Below are 16953 nucleotides of genomic sequence, written 5' to 3'. Positions count from 1 at the left end.
GAAATTAATTTTACCTGAATTATTCAATTAGATTAAACTTTTTTCTACTTACTAAATTTTTGGTGGTTAAAACTAAAAATAAATTGGTATTTTCTTCATGTTTTGATAAAAGTGCGGGACTAGTCTGAAGCAACTGTCCGCCATATTGCACGTGTGTGAAGTGCAAACTTTTCAAGCAAGGTTGGTTGCATTCAGGCATGTTTTAAAATAATGTCATTCATAGTCAGCATTCATCTGAATTTTTAGGCTTGATTACAGTAATTTGCTTAAGTTTAATTTTTTGTAAGTTCGTTTTGCATGCTGCGTGTGTACGTCTACTTTGTCTAAACAAAGGCATATAAACGATTTTCCATTTCGTGTACATGTAATCTGTATGTACTATGACTATGATGTTGCAGAATTTTACTAGAAACGAACTATTTTATGATGTTAAAATTTTGACGAGCTGTTGCTTTTTGTGTAACCTGAACAACAGATTCCAAGTTGAATGACGCTCTCGATTGCGAAAGATATTAAGTCTCAGTTAACACAACACGATCTGTTTTCTACATCTGTCATTTAGTTTGATTATGAAATTCGATTAAGCAGTTCAGTAGATATATAATAGACCGATATATTGACAGAGGAGGGTGGCACACAGCTTGTATTTATGCATGGGATAGACGGAGAATAGGAGACACAATCGAGGGTTATAGATCTATATATATAGGTATATCAGAAAAAATTCAAACTGATCAGAAAAATATAATATTTATATCTTCTTAAAGGTAATGCAAAACAGATTGCAATTCTTTTGAAATTTTTAAAATAATCCTACAAGTAACAAAGATATTGAAGTTTTTTTAACTGCTATATTACACCCAGTGTCCTAACTTTTCAGCCAAAAACCTCTGACCACTGACCAGCTAGCGCATCATATTAACTATACTTCTCATCATTCAATTTTCATGTTTTTTTTCATTAGATTGCAAATTACCTGAGCTTATAAATGGTATAAATTACACATTGCTAAAAGAGAGATTTGAAAGGGATGTCATATGTGCGACCTGTGATCAGGCCAGTCACAGTTTTGCCAGCACTGCAGTGGTTACTGTAGCGCCCCTGGTGCATTGTGATATACCTATTATAGATTGCATTAATTCTGAAAAAATAATTTGATATTCCTCCTTATTATGACTTTCTGAACACAAATATGCTCTTCTTTAGGAAACTTGGCCTCTCTCTCTCTCTCTCTCTCTCTCTCTCTCTCTCTTGAAATTCTTCTGGAATATCCCAAGTGCATTATGTCTGATAATTGCCTAAATGCAGTACTATATTCCAATCATTATATGCATATTATAATATCTAAAATGCCTGATTGTCAATATTGTAACTTGTTACTTCATACTCATTATATAATAAATAATAATAATAATGTTCATTTGCAACCAAAATACCAGTAGCCAGATTGTACAACTATATAAATTGTTATATTCACTTGATAAGAATAAGATAAATAAAATTGATAAATTAAATTAGTGAAAAATATAAACTATTGTATTGACTAATAAATCATACATTGTCCAAACTGTTTCCGTTGTCTAAAGACAGTAAATATACATCACCTTATATTACCTGTATCACCTGTTGATGATGGCATACCTTTTGCTTCAGGAATACCTGTGGTATGCTAGGAAAAACGGAGCTGTAACACTATGAACACTGCTAAAATAAGCAATGTTACCAACTCGTCGGACCCACGCTGGGTGAACTGCCGCGTCTTTGTCGGCAACCTTAACACATTTCAGGTGAAGAAGGAAGATGTGGAGAATATATTTGCCTGCTATGGGCCAGTGGCTGGGATCTCCATGCATAAGGGCTACGCCTTTGTACAGTATTACAATGAGTTTGATGCTCGGAATTCAGTACACGGAGAGGACGGGATGGTATACGCCGGCCAGACTTTAGGTGAGCTAAGTTGCCTTGGTAACATGCTTTTCTGCAAACTGTCTGTGGTCAAATGTTATTTAACTTGGATTTGAATTTTATTTTAATGGCACATAAGGCATTCCAAGTTTTAGTGTTTTGTGCAACTATACATGTTTTTTTTTTTTAAACCCATACCCATACTTAACATGCACTGCTTTATTTGACAGATATAAACCTTGTCTCAGAACCAAAGCAACATAAAAGAGGTGCTAAGCGACCACATAATGCAGGGCCTTCTGGAAATAACTGGTAGGTGGTGCCACTGGAGATATTTAAAGAAATTTTATAGGCTTTAAAAATTTCTGTATTATGATGCATGTAAAGCTTCACTGTCATTATTTTTGATTAAATTTTTAAACTAAAGTTGAAGTGTAGGGAATAGATATTTTCATTGCTGGGAATAAAATGTTAGACCTAATTTCTTAAAAAGGATAATGGTCAGTGTTTCAATCAGGCAGTTACTAGAATTCAGGGTGCTATTTATCCAAGACCTATTGTACAAAAGGTTAACTGAATATTGATAACAAGGATATGTTTCTCGGAGAATCTAATGAGTCCTTAACCTTTGTTTTTAACCAAGTCCCCAGAGTGGATTGAAATTGCCTTAACAATGATTAATGCTCACGGGGGTGATATTATTCCATGTGGATATATTTAATACATTTATGGGGAGCCAGTTGTGAAATGCTCTAACACCACTATTGCAAACTTGACTCCACATGTTTGATTATCCAAGTTAAGCAGTTTAAGCTAAGGCTAAAAGCTCTCAGACTTTGTGAAGCAGGCTCTTGGACTGTTTGTGAAGCAGGCTCTTGGACTATTTGTGAAGCAGGCTCTCAGACTATTTGTGAAGCAGGCTCTTGGACTAAAAGCAGACCAAGAACTTTTGTCTGAAAGTGAAGACCATGATCCATTCTGATGCAGTCACCTAGTCCTTTTTTTATTTTTCTTTTTTTTATTTCAATGTAAAATTTAAAAAAATTAAAAATGTTATCAACATCTGTGCTTCAGGTCTCAGGGTGGGGGTCAAGGAGGGCCAGGACGGGGGCCAATGGGAGGGGGTGGAGGAGGAGGAGGAGGCCCTCCCATGAAAAAACAGCGTCCAGGGATGGCCCACCCCATGGGGTCCATTAACAAGAGAAACCTGGTGTCACTGGTCAGCAATATCCCCAAGGGCAGGGGCGGGAAGCCTGCCAGCACACAGCCCAAAGGACCAGTGCAGAAATATGGTAGGGGGATGTATGAGTGTGTGCGTGTGTGTGGGGGGGGTCTAAGTGTCCAGATTTATAATGTCATTCATTTCATGTTTGGGTGGTAAAAAGTAAAATTGTTTTTAAAGGGGCTAAACATGTGGTTTATTGTGGAACCTGTGAGACTTGACCCTCTTTTTTTTTTATTGAACTTAAGAAATGTAAATTACAGTATACAATACGTCTTTGTTACCCCTCGCTTACTTCTCTCACACACGCACATACATACACACATAACTACTGCTGATGGTTTATTGTGGAACCTGTGAGAATTGACCCTTTATCTTAGTGTTAATTAGTTAATGTAGCCAAGTTGTTATGGGGTCAAGGTCCTTGTATATGAACTCTTCCTATATTGTTTTATTTTACATAGTAATGCATCATCGTGTAGATTTGGTGCAGATTTCTGTAACATAATTTTAGGCAGAATTTTTAAAAAGATTTATCTGTGTTAATTGTCGTTTTAAAGATATCTTTGCTCTGATCGTCTGTCAATTTTTTGTTCCATACTCTTGATCTGATCTGTATTTTTTCTTCAGACAGTCCAGACATCTTGATTTGTGGGAACTGCAAGTGGATCTTCACAGACTTTGAGGAGCTGGCACTCCACAAACGGCGGACATGTCAACTGAAGTTCCTGTGTAAATGCAAGAGACCTGGTAAGAAAAGAAATTGATAAGTACTGGATAGGATTTTCAGGGGACCACTTATTTCAGCTACATATCTAAAAAGGGATAACAACTCTTCTTTTTTAGCAGGAAAAGTGCCATAAAGTGAATTATCTTGTAGGAAAAGTAATTTTCCCATACAGAGACTTAAAATGTAATCTGTTTTTTTTTTTTTTTTTTTTTTTAGAGTATGTTTTAGTAATAATCTGTTTGGAGATTATTACAGAGGGTAGCAATCAATGACATTCCATCGTCTCGTGATAGCCAGATATAACGATTAACTGCAATTTTGGTGGTAAAATACAATTTATTACATTTTCATGTCTCGTTAATGTCTTGTTAAAAATTTATTGAATATGGATTTTTTGAATCTCATACAAAGAGTTGTTATCCCTTCAAGCTTGGAAACCCTGGCTGTATGGTTTGCCTTCTATTGGTGGGAACATGGACAAGTGAACTTTGGGAAATTTTAAACACGAAACCTCTTATGCCACCTTGTATGTGTTCTTTGTTCTCAGAGTTACTTTTCTTGGGTCTGGTAGCAGTGTATGAAATGGCCGCCTGCCCGCCAGCCCGAGGCTGGTAACTTTCAGGCCGGGCGGGTAAGATTTGCAAATTACCCGCCCGACGGGCTGGCTAATTTACAGCCTATTTTCACCTTTTATTTTGTCTATGTTCACAAGCGATTTCAGCAAAATAAACTCACTGTTTTCACCCACTTTCACAGAAGCAAAGAACTAACCATAGCTTGCAATCGAACGCACGTATCGAAATGTAACCAACAGTCTCCCTCTCAGTGGCCTCGTTTTCGAAGTTCCGTCCGTGTGATATGAAGTTGAAAGACAATTTGAAACGAGGCACATTGTTCTTAACCAGCTTCAGTGCACAGCAGATAACGTTACGTCATTGTTTTGTGTAGAGGCGATACCGCGAGTAGCAATTTGTAGGTTGAGAGTAATAAAAATGTGAAAGTATAAAAAGTTACGATATTGATTAAATAGACTTATAGGTACATGAAGTGCTTATAATCAACAGTAATAAAGGCAACGGAGGCAAATTAAAGGAGAATTTTACAAAAATTTGAATCCCAAAATTATGAGTGAACGTACGAGTTTACGCCGTGCGTCAGATGTAGTTCTTTTCCCACGTGCTTTCATCTTGGGCTGTCAAAAATGAAAAAAATTCTATCAAGTCCGATTGAGGAAAGAAATAAAAATAACAAAGATTACGACAGAACCAAACGAAAGAGAACAAATTGGGACCCATGGAAATTAAGGTGACTTCAATTTGCAATTAGTCGAGCGGCAACATTTTTTGTAAAACCGTAACTCGAAAGTATCAGTATCACGCATTGCGACCGAGCGCAAGCATCTCGATCCAATAACTCGCCCATACTCGCCCCATATAATATATTTTAGCCTCTATGTGATATATATATATAGCTATTCTCAATAAGCAATGCTTTCGAGATACGGGGCCCTGCAGGACTGTCTATGGGCGATTAGCGTGCAGGACCGTTCCCGACCGCTTTTTAAAGCTTAAAAGCGATATTCAAAGGGACCCTCATGCTGAATTCTTTCTTCTTTATTGTCAGCACAGAGATCGATTTATTTGACAACAATATATATATTTGGTCATACTTGTTGCTACACAGAAAAGCAAAAATTATGATCAAATGATATCATGAAATCGGAATAATAGCTATAAATGAATTATTGAAGAAGAAATGAGACAGCCTGCAAGGTGAACATAAACTGAATTGACTACCTCCCCCCCGCCCTCCCCCGCCCGCTAAAGGGCCCTGAAAATTTTTGGTATTTTAGATGGTTAATGGTGCCATTTGGTATGGTTTAGAACTATGATTCAACTAGTGAAAGTCTTATTTCAAGAGGTGAGTTTTTTTTTGCAGAAATTAAAAGGGGGGCGTCAGGACCCCCCTGACCCCCCTCTAAATCCAACACTGACAAGGTATCATTCAGTAGAAATTCCAACCAATTTCTAAATTTCCATGCATAAGGCATGATATTGCCCTTTCATTTCCAAATTACTCTCCCCAGAATGCATTCTAGACCCCCTCAGCATACCTCTCTTAACTTATCATAACTAGGGCAGGTAACTACATGGCCGGGCTGGTAACTTTTCAGAGTTACCTGCCCGGCGGTCTGGCTAGTAATTTCCTTGAATTTCATACACTGCTGGTAGTGATGTTTGTACTGTTTTAGTATAATATTTAAACATTCTTAATTATTTATTTTCTTTTTCTGAAATATTGTCAGGGTTTTTGGAATTCCTGCTTTTCATTGATGTTTTTTATGTGCAGACACAGATGTTGCTGTTGTCGTTGTTGCCATGCACTTTCAGTGATAACACGATCAGTGGAAGAACATTTCGGCTTTTGTCTTCAAACTCATGGAACTGATGAATATTCATAAAATACAGGTCAAATTCGAAAAGATTGGGCCATTATTTCAAAAGATATGCTTTTTTTCCTGCAGATGGTGAACCAGCTGTGGTGTCATGTGCTACCTGTAAGAAAGTGTTCCCCACTAGCTGGGAGTTATGTAACCACTGCCAAACCGAACACAACATGTCCATATTTGTACCACCAATCCAAGAACAGGTAAAACTTTGCCATATGCAGATCTAGAGCGCTACAACTGAAATACATACACAGTTTTTATGCATTTTGGATAGATTTGACATTTCGAAGAATTAGAAATATTTGTGTTTATTAGAAACTTTTGACTTTAATATTCTATGTAAACTATATTTACTTATTGTTATCATGGTATAGGCAATTTGAAAGAAAACAGTGTTGTCAGTAAGAGTACAGGACTGGAAATGGTACTAAAATAATTTAAGCTTGATCTTGGTAATAACTTTCTTTGGTAATGACAAATCGCTACCAATCATTGGGCTTAAAGGGATAATAACTCTTCGTTTTGGCCAAAAAATGAATTTTCCTGGAATAAACAACAATTTTCCCATACTTACCAATGGTTAATGAATCCATTTTTACATTCAAAGTTGGCCCTCGGTTTTTTTCTAAAAAGTTTGTTTTTTTGTTAAAATCTCTTAAGAGATTTTATAACAGAGTATAGCCATCAATGGAGGTCACGTGGTCTAAAGACAAGTTCAGATATCAGAATAATAGCTATAGCTGCCGTTTTTGTAGTAAAACAGCATATATTATATTTCTATGAGTTATTCACAATGTTTTTATTGTGAAATATAGATCTCATACGAAGAGTTATTATCCCTTTAATTTATCGACTCTAAACATTCCAGAGTGCCATTAAGAAAGCAGCAGAGGCCGACACCAACGGCACAGAAACAACAGAGGTTTGTGTATTTTTATATTTCTCATTTAGAGCAGTTCACATGAATTTGATGTTTAAAAAAAGAATTTCAAAGTACCTTGTTAGTTTATTACTTATTATTTTAACAATTGCTCAAATAACTGATTGATTGGTTGACTGAGAAGTGATTTATGAAGCTGAAGTTGTGAAGGGATTTGATTTTCATAATAACAAAGATATAATATTTTTCCAGTTGGTTTAGTATCAGCAAGACTTGGAAAATTGCTCTCAGTGATTTTGATTTGAATTATGTTTGTTGTGCTGTTCGAGAATATAAAAGCTCTTGTATTGTCATGATGTTAAGATCCTTGTGTAGTCTTTTATCATATTGTGCACATACATCATTGTATATATACAAATCAGACTATACATTTTTGGCAGTACATGCTGATGCATGAATTATAATGTTTATATTTATTTCTTTATTTGTAAATATGATTTGAGAGAGAGTAAATAATGGTGTTTTCATATACACAGGCTGGGAATAGCAAAGAGAAAGAGGAGTCAAGGAAAGAAGGTAAATGAACCTGAACTTCAAATTGGACTTTGTATATGAATTTGATCTGCTGTTTTTATGCACTCAGTATTAGGTAAAAAAATTGCTATGAGTACTTTAATTAGACTTAACCGTTGCTTGAGCAGAAAACTGTATGTTGTGCCACATTCTGTCTGCCCTGTGTTTTCCTGCACGTTGTGACCCTACATGGAATAAAGCACGACGCAAACCATAGTTTTCGGCTGATTTCAGTTACTATGATAGTTAACCCAATAGCAAAAAATAGGAGAGTTGGGGGGAGGGGACGCTAACTGCAGGTAGAGGAAACAGTAACACCTGCAAACTGATTTCCTGAGGAAGGTGTCAAGAAACTCGCCTTTATCTTTCTATATCATGAATGTGACCCAAAAACAAACAAAAAAAAAATTAACTCAAAAACTGAGGAATAATTTTATCAACAATTTTGCATGTGAGGTCCATTGGTTATTAAGGAGAAAAAATGAAATTTTCTGTTTTTTTTTTTTTTCCTCTGTAGAGGCCTAACACTCATTGTGCGCCTTCTAAGTTCTAGTTCTTTTGTGAAGGTAGCCCCTGTTGTGACTTTCAGGTGAGGATGTGGCTGAGGAGGACACCAATGGTGAGGAGGCAGCTGAGGAGGAGGAGGAAGAAGAAGAAGAAATAGATGAGGATGCCATGCTCCAGGAGGATGAGGAGGCCACAGGGGACCAGGACGAGGAGAAAAACGATGAATGAGGAAGATGACAAAAATAACAAATGAAACGTGGCAGAATAAAACATCCTTTTCTGTAAGGGAAAGGAGGTAAAAGTACCCTGAAGGAATGACGAAATTGTAAAAAAGAGTTGAAAACATATGGCTTTTATTTTTATTTTATTTTATTTATTTATTTATTTATTTATTTATTTATTTATTAGGATTCACGGTGTTTGCCTCTTAGGAAAATAAGTTGCTGGACCGAAAGTCCAGCCATCTTGAAAAGTAGCTGGACTGAATGTCTGCCAAGTGGGAAAACTTTTCAGCCTGTTCTGAAAGTTGTCAGCCCCGGGCAGACAGTCCAGCCTTAATTTCTAACACTAATTAGGAATGTAAGTTTTCAGCTAATATGCATATGCGAAGAGGATGGCCATTAAAACTGGTTCAGAAAAATGTATATAAGTGCATAAGGTTATTTTGTACAAAAGAAAAAAAAAGTGCAGAAGTGACATTTTCAACTACATTCTGATGGTAGTGCTGAAGACGTTGAAAGCAAAATGTGACTACTGTATATGTCATTATGTATATAAAAGTACACAATACCTGCAAAGCCTCAAGGATGTACAATACAGCAGTACATATTATATATGCTGGTCTGTAAAATAAAATATTCCAGGTAACTTAGGTGAGTGGCAGTCATGCTTTTTGTCTGGTTTTTGGTAAGATTTATGGGTTATTTAATCTGCAGTGTGATATTTTAAAGAAGAACTTAATAGTAACACAGTTCAAAAGTTTATTTGTAAGCAAACAGGGCAGTAAATTAAAAGTTGTCTGTTTACAAACTTAAAGGAAATCATTTTACATTGAAGTGTTTGGTTTAGATACAGATCAGAAAGGGCGCAAGTTTTTTTGAAAAAGTAAACAAGATTTAGATAAAACGCAAGTTTGAAATGGTCAGTCATTGAATTTGAAAATTGTAATATCCTTTTCTCTGAAAAGAGAAGAGTCTGGTGTCAGTGCAGCTGTTGTAATAATAAATTCATTATGGAAATGGTATAAATTCTTTTCCTTTGACATGATGAAAAGTACTAATATTAAGTGTAGTTTACATTATGACATGGTTTAATATCTAGAATTGTGCGGTTTTGTAAATAATGATGAAACAATACACAAAATAATGTGAATAAAACGACTAGAAACCAGATAGTTCTCCATTTTCCCCCTGATGAACATGGTATATTAAAAGTACAGAAAAACCACAAATGGGATAGTTTATATCTTACTGGCTATAAGAATCAGAGGTAGAAATATATATATAAATGGATGTACCATTTATTGCAAGCACAGGTACCTATCGTACCACATGTATGTGAGCGTTTTCAGGAATTTGGCTGTCTGTGTGAGTACATTAAATTGGAGAAAATAGACATAGATAGACAAAGCTCTTTATTTGACTGTCTCTGTAGATATCCAGAAATTTAAATTTAAGATTGTCCAAAGGCAAGCAGCAGTGCATATAATTCCTAAGGTTCAAAGACCCTATGATTGTATTGGTTTGTGTAATTCATTTATCAGTTGTTTGTGATTGTACATAAATTTGTGGAGTTTTGTATTGTTAGAATGTATTATACATGTAAATCCTTATTGGTAATTACCAAACAGCAGTGAGAATATGATAATCCTATAGTGTAAACACTGCGTATTGAACATGACAAACATTGATTTCATTTATATCATAAGTAAAGCCATAACATGGTCAATATTCAGGAACTTCTGGGTACAGTGAATAGTTTTCTGATGGAGAAGAAGGTGAATATACATGTAATTGTAGATCTCACTGCCGCACAGAGGCGCAAATGATTTATGATAATTTTGTTGATTTTATATAAAATATTCAAAAACTTATGATAAAGATGTATGTTTTGTTGACAATTTTGTGTCCATCTTACAGAATATGTCTATTAAAATGCACTTTCAGGGTTTTTTGTTTTAAAAGCTTAGGGAATGGATTAACAATTGTCTCAAATTTGTCAATAAATTTGGTCTTATACATAATCCTTAGACTGTGATGAAATGAGCATGGCTACCCAAGTTATTTATTTTTATTTTATTTATTTTTTGCTTTGTATATTGATTTATCAATTTTCCATTGAAAGGCTTTTCATACTGGATTCTTGTGTGTGCATGTAGACATATACACTATTGGTCAAAAATTATGTCCTAACTCCAGTTCCATGTGTTTTTGTTTATATATGATAATCTCACAGCTGTAAACCATTTGAAATATTATTTTTAATTCCATTTACCATACCTAATTTGACATGCGGTACAGAAAGTACAAAATGTCGATCTATATTATATACCATTTATTCAAGTTTAGAGCATACGCTCCTCAAATCTGACGTTCCACTGTCATTTCCACTGAGCAAAAAAAGACCAGCAAAATTAAAAATATGCCACCAGATACACACACGATTAGCTTGAGCATACAATCCTCTGGCTCAGTTCATTTATGAGAACAGTAAATACATCATTACCAAAATCACGAAGCATGCAATTGGTATAAAGATTACTGTTGCGCTTTCTTCCAGTCCAAAAGGAGTTTCTTACTTTTCCCTCAGTCGGCGTCAGAATGAGGCAAAAATGATCCTGTGTTTGTGTGAGCGCACGATTGTGTGGAACATCTGCGGGGAGACGAGAGAGAGAGAGGTAACAAGAGACCAGCTCAATGCTGAGAGTCCATGTGGCTACTAAAGCCCCCTTTACACTGGACAGCGTCCTTTCTGCTTCCGTTAGAACGGCCCCGTTTGAGAGCAAATAAAACCATTACTTCTGTGCCGACAACTGATCGATCATTGAGGATTCAATCTGCAGCCAAAGCAATGCTTATGCCTCTTCTCTACGACCATATCGATGCCAGTTACATGGTCCACAAAGGACGCAGAAAAGACGCCGTCTAGTGTGAAAGGGGCTTAAAAAAACGGAATACATTTCATACTTTTCGAGGGCGAGGGGGCATGTCTCCAGTTTAACTTACAGGCACCAGGACACCGCAGTATATATAACTACCTCTCCATGACATGTTGCGGGCCATGTTGACTGTTGACTTCCCGAAAAACGCGGGATATCCAACATGACAGACAGCAATCAACATCGACAATTTTGAACGTAGTAGTAGTACAATTTTATTATTACTGTATCAAAGGGATTGAACTCTCAAGATGAAAGTAAGCCGAGTTAACTGATAACCCTTTTGGTTCTTTCACACCCAGTATGCTTAAAATAGATCAAAATAATACGTGAATCAAGTGACATGCCTTGGCTATCTTCATCCCAAATGTGCCCATAAAATGTAAAATGTAGCACAGCTGATCTTACTAAAGCCCCGATTATATAGCGAACTTTTCGATGCACACTAAAGTCGGCAAGATGCTCAAAATTAGTATGTAAATTACTTGGAGTTACTGTTGCACACATATTGAGCCCATTTACATAAATAGAATAAAATGTGAATAGCGCACAGTATAAAGCAACATTTCGTTTTTAACTGAAGATGTGAGGTTGTTTGTAATGCTTTTCTGTGCACGTGAAGTGAAAGACTTCACTCGGATTTGGAATCACGTCGGAGCCCTTCGTTGACGAAAATTAATAGACTGGAATTCAATACAATTATTTATTAAAGTGAAAGTCATTTCGGACGGTTCACAGCAACAGAAAGAAACTAGTAAAAAAACGAGCAAAATTAATTTTTTTCGGAAAATATGAAACGATGCCCTTTGGCATTTCTTCAAGTTGTGTATCTAAAACTATATATTGACATTTTGTGGCAAAATATACTTCAAATGCATCTTTAAGTACCATTTCTCATCACATCTATGAATAACAATTATATTTACTAGTTGATATATTCTCACTCTTTTTTCTTTAAGGATTTTTTGGGTGGTACTTAGAGAAGTGAACGAAACTTGGGAAAATATGTATATTTGTATGAGGCCTACGAGTAACATGACATGAAGAGACCGGTGCGACCAAATACCTGTAAACTATATTACAGGATCAATCTAATTTCTGGGAATGGGGTCTAGATCGATCCAACTAGATCGACCTAACTCCCTGGGGGTTCACGCTAAATAGCTGTCAGCCGAGCGGGCACGAAAGTTAATTACCCCCTTACAGCTTGTAGTAGGCGGGACGGACATTTAAGCCGGATTATCTGACAGTAATCTAGTGAGACTCCCCACGGGGATAGATCGATCTAAAATCTATGGGAATGCGCCCTAAGTGTCGTAGCACAAGATAATCTCTAAATGATCACAAGTTACCCTACATCAGTCTGATACGAACTGTCCAAGATACATATTCACTTCTAAAAAGATGGTATCCTACCTTTAGCTTTCCATAATGCTGTCAGTTCAGCTAAGGGAGGGGGGAGTGAATAAAGTCAGCAGCTGTTCACACTAAAAATGTATTCACACTATCGTGTATGTCCCGAAAGTAATAATTATAATAATAAATACTATATTTAAAGAGCGTAAAACATGTTACATATGGCCCTCAATACAAGCAGTGCAACTATCATCATCATATCAGAGATGCTCATACTAATATAAAACTTTGAAAAGCCACGCCTACGTTGGTGTAATCAGTAAATACTCTTTATCGACCTGAAGCATTTTATAAATTCGATCACATGCCACGGTGGGATTTTTCTCGCCAAATATGGGGAATCCATGCGATTTGTAATACGACAACAATCGGTTCACGTCCTGGTAATGTCTTTCTTGAGCCTTCATACAGCGGCGGTCCCAGGTCCAGTCGGTGTACTCGAAATTAAACAGGTCTCTATGAATTGCGCTCCTGCTGAAAAATCTACAGTGATTCGGACACATTTCGAAGCCACCGGAATAGCAAATCCCCATCAGAAGAGCTTGAGGGTAGTAAGTCTCCATGTTGTACGGTGTTTTCAATAGTTCCTGTTTGGGTACTGTCTGATATTTCCAATGAATTGAAGTTCTAGCGATGGGGGAGAGTTCCTCCGCCGTAAAATTTTCTTTGTAAGTTTTGAGGGGTGCTCTCCCGGGGAGTTCGGTTTTGAAGTCTCCGTTTGGGCGCATTTGGATGCGAAAGATGTATTCCTTGCGATGAAGAGTGTATATACACTGACACATTATGCTGAATTGAGAAAAGAGATTGTCGACTGATATTTCTTTAATGATTGCATCGAAAGATTTCTTATGTAACCGCTCCAAGTAATGGCGACATTCAACAATATGTTTTACTTTTATGATGACAGGAAAGTATGACATGCATTTCATGACTTCTCCAGTCCCGAATAACTTGTAATGCTTCATTGATGTCATTCCCCATTCTTTCGTCAGAAACTGGCCAATGACGCCGACCACGATAGGTTTGCCGTCTCTAAAAAGGTCTTCCGGCGTAACAACCGTAACGAACAGAGTGTCTGTGTCCACATAGCCAACGTACTCGGCCTTGGTGTAATTTTCGGGATAAAACATCGACCGCTGCATACGGCTTGGCCCTCGATGGTTGTATATTTCTGGGTAGGGGTCTTCAAAGAAAACCTTCGGAAAAGGCGGGCTGTCTCTTATCGTTGCTTCCAACGCATGGTCCTGTTTCGATTCATTGTCTAAGATAACCATCACACGTATATGACGCGGCCAGAAAAGCATCAAGCTGGGTTTGAAGATCTTCTCGTAAAGATGATGATGTTTGTGGTACATGCGAAGGAACAGTTCAAGCGTCGGAACAGAGTCCCAGACACCTGGGATATTGAAGTTAGACCCGCTAGCACTAGTACCTGTCGGCGCCCCTTCATTCACGACGTGGTTCGGTCCTCCGGAGAGACTTTGGAGCAGGGACGTCGTTTTCTTATGCATTGTTATCAACAATACCATAATGCTCCCTATCGCTACAGCGATACATAATTTTATTAGTAGCGTACTTCTCATGACTGTAGGCCTACATATGATTTCATTTCAAAATCAGCAGAGCGTTTTTTGTAGCAATACCTGAGTACACCAGTCGAAAAGTGACTGCAAATTATAAACAGATCGCTTGATGTCCACCTTTCCAAAGAGAATGTTGACACGGCTTATATAACACACGTTCGGTCGTCACCTCGATTGGTCAATGAACGGGTGTCGTAAAATCGCCCTATTATTAATAAACCAGGTGCATCAACCTGAAAAAACTAATAAAATGACTGTCATTCTATTATGCCAAAGCACATTTAAAAAACACCAAATTCGGTAGCAGCATTCAAAACGTAATAATAAAATAATCATTTGGTTATTTTACGACACTCGTTTACTGACCAATCAAGGTGACGACCTAGCGTACCGGTTCATGGACGGACTTCGTCCGTGATCATTAGAGCGGAAATATAAACACTGGACTCTGTCGCGTCACGGCCCAAACAGAGTCAAGATGGCAGCAGCAGGTATATCACAGGCCACGGAATTTAATGGCTCATTCCCCTTGAAACCATTAATGTCGGTCTACGTAGATCGTTCCAACTCTCCGGGAACTTCGATTCTAACTAGTAGTAACTGCTCAAGTATTTACATATTTATAATCACTTCACAGGTGCATCTGGAAGAGGTGACTTCGTGCACGTCCTACTGCTAATTTTGTGGGAATGCATTGGTGACATTTGGTGGTGTCTTTTCAATTTAATGGACATTTCTTTACCTCTGTGGAAACCAGAGTAAATTTAAACACCGGATTTGATGGGTTAGGCCTAGGGCCTACATGTTATAAATTTTAATTGATAGGCCTACATGGTTTAGGATATAAATGGACATCTTCACCGCTGTTTTATATTTTGTGTACCATTAATCATGTTAGATACGATATTTGGAATAAAAAGCACTGTTTATGGTGTAAAATGATTGTTTTTTTTTTCTTTTTTTTAAATTATATTTCAGTAATTCGAAAATGATTTGAGCACCAGAAAGATGACTATATGCCAACCTGAAGCATGGGGCAGTAGGTGTTAAGTCGAATAAAGTGGAATTCGGGATCTCAAACTTTCAGCACCATGTTAAGGTCCACTGAAGGCAGGTGATAAACTCACTCATTTACATATTATGTTAATATAATCAGTCAACATATCATAATTCACCTTGCTTCAGTCTTGAATGAATATTTATCATTCTCTGTATAGATATGCCCTTTGTATAGAAATGCTTATCTTAAATCTAATAAGTAGAAACTCTCACTTGTTAACTATTGCATTGCAATTAGTATTTAAATCAGTTGCTGTCACTGTGGCATGCAGATAGATTCCCTGCAGATAATGTGTATAAATGCTGAATGCTTGGACTTTAAAATAAACACACTCTCCCACGCCTCAGTGTCATCAGTGACAAGTGAAATTTAAAAAGAAGCTCGGTAATGAGGAACATGGACCCCTACAACCAGTTCATCTCTTCAGAACTCTTTTCCATGTGAAAAAGATCAGAAACGAAAGAAAGGATTATTTAATAGTTTTATATGACAATCAATAGAAATAAAAGAATAACGGGGCATGTAAGAGTTCAAATTTATCTACATGTATATTTGTGTTTGAAAAATGAACTGAAAAAATTGACCTAAAAAGTTTTAGACTTTTTCCCACCTGTTTCTTCTGTACACCATCTCGGCTCATAAAATTTCTATAACAATTATCTCGATTTTCTTGTGTTACACTCATACATGATTTGAAAATAGGATTTATGTCCAACAGAATGGCAAATTGTTTACAGCATCATCTCATAGCACTCAAAAATGTGACACGGGTGCAAACGTCTGAATTACGTTGTGAGTCTCAGCAACCACAATTAACAGGCTCTGCACCATATTTTGGTTATGATCCATTTATTCATTTATTAATTAATTGTTTAATAAGTTTATTTATTACTTAGCTATAAACAGATTTTGTTGAAATTTACAGGAAAGGTCACAAATGGGCAAAGGAAGAAATGGTTGGATTTTGGTTATGTTCCATTAATTAATTACTTGAAAATTAAATTTCCAGGATAGCTCACAAATGGACAATGGAAGAAGATTTTGGTAATGATCCATTTATTTATTATTTAATTAATAAATTAATCGATCATGGAACTCCGCAAGGACAAATAATTTAGTATTAATTAATTAAGAATACTGAATAATACTAAATTATGTCCTTGCGGAGGTTGCGCTCTCTGGTTTTCTTCTGCTCAGGTGCATATTTTAGTATTAATCAATTTATAATACTAATACTTAATTAATAATACTTTATAATACGCAATTATTTGTCCTTGCGGGGGTTGCGCTCTCTAGTTTTCTTGCACTGAGATGCATATTTTGGTTTTTGATTTTTTTCTTCCGATGTGTAGACATATCAAAGTTTGCACACAGTTTTACAGAGCGTTGTTTTCAGTCGTTAGCTTTTTTTTTTTTTTGTAATGTTTTAGCCATAAATAAAATCCTCATTTCAGTTACATCCACTGTTAGC

At 36.5% G+C, this 16953-nt stretch overlaps 1 protein-coding gene across 1 annotated transcript; it reads left to right on the top strand.

Moving 5' to 3' along the window:
• Window positions 1-18: 18 nt before the first annotated feature.
• On the top strand, window positions 19-10530 carry LOC147762349 (uncharacterized). The gene is made up of 9 exons (XM_087010379.1): window positions 19-180; window positions 1654-1947; window positions 2136-2217; window positions 2980-3197; window positions 3758-3877; window positions 6382-6506; window positions 7175-7228; window positions 7723-7762; window positions 8349-10530. The coding sequence occupies exons 2-9, from the start codon at window positions 1695-1697 to the stop codon at window positions 8492-8494; spliced, it is 1038 nt and encodes a 345-aa protein (XP_086866505.1). The 5' UTR covers window positions 19-180; window positions 1654-1694; the 3' UTR covers window positions 8495-10530.
• Window positions 10531-16953: the final 6423 nt, after the last annotated feature.

The sequence above is a fragment of the Lingula anatina genome, chromosome 4, assembly GCF_051362555.1.
Source record: "Lingula anatina isolate TDL-2025a chromosome 4, LinAna3.0, whole genome shotgun sequence".
Lineage (NCBI taxonomy): Eukaryota > Metazoa > Brachiopoda > Lingulata > Lingulida > Lingulidae > Lingula > Lingula anatina.
Note: the sequence above shows the minus strand (reverse complement) of the source record. Positions and strands in the feature narration are given on the sequence as shown.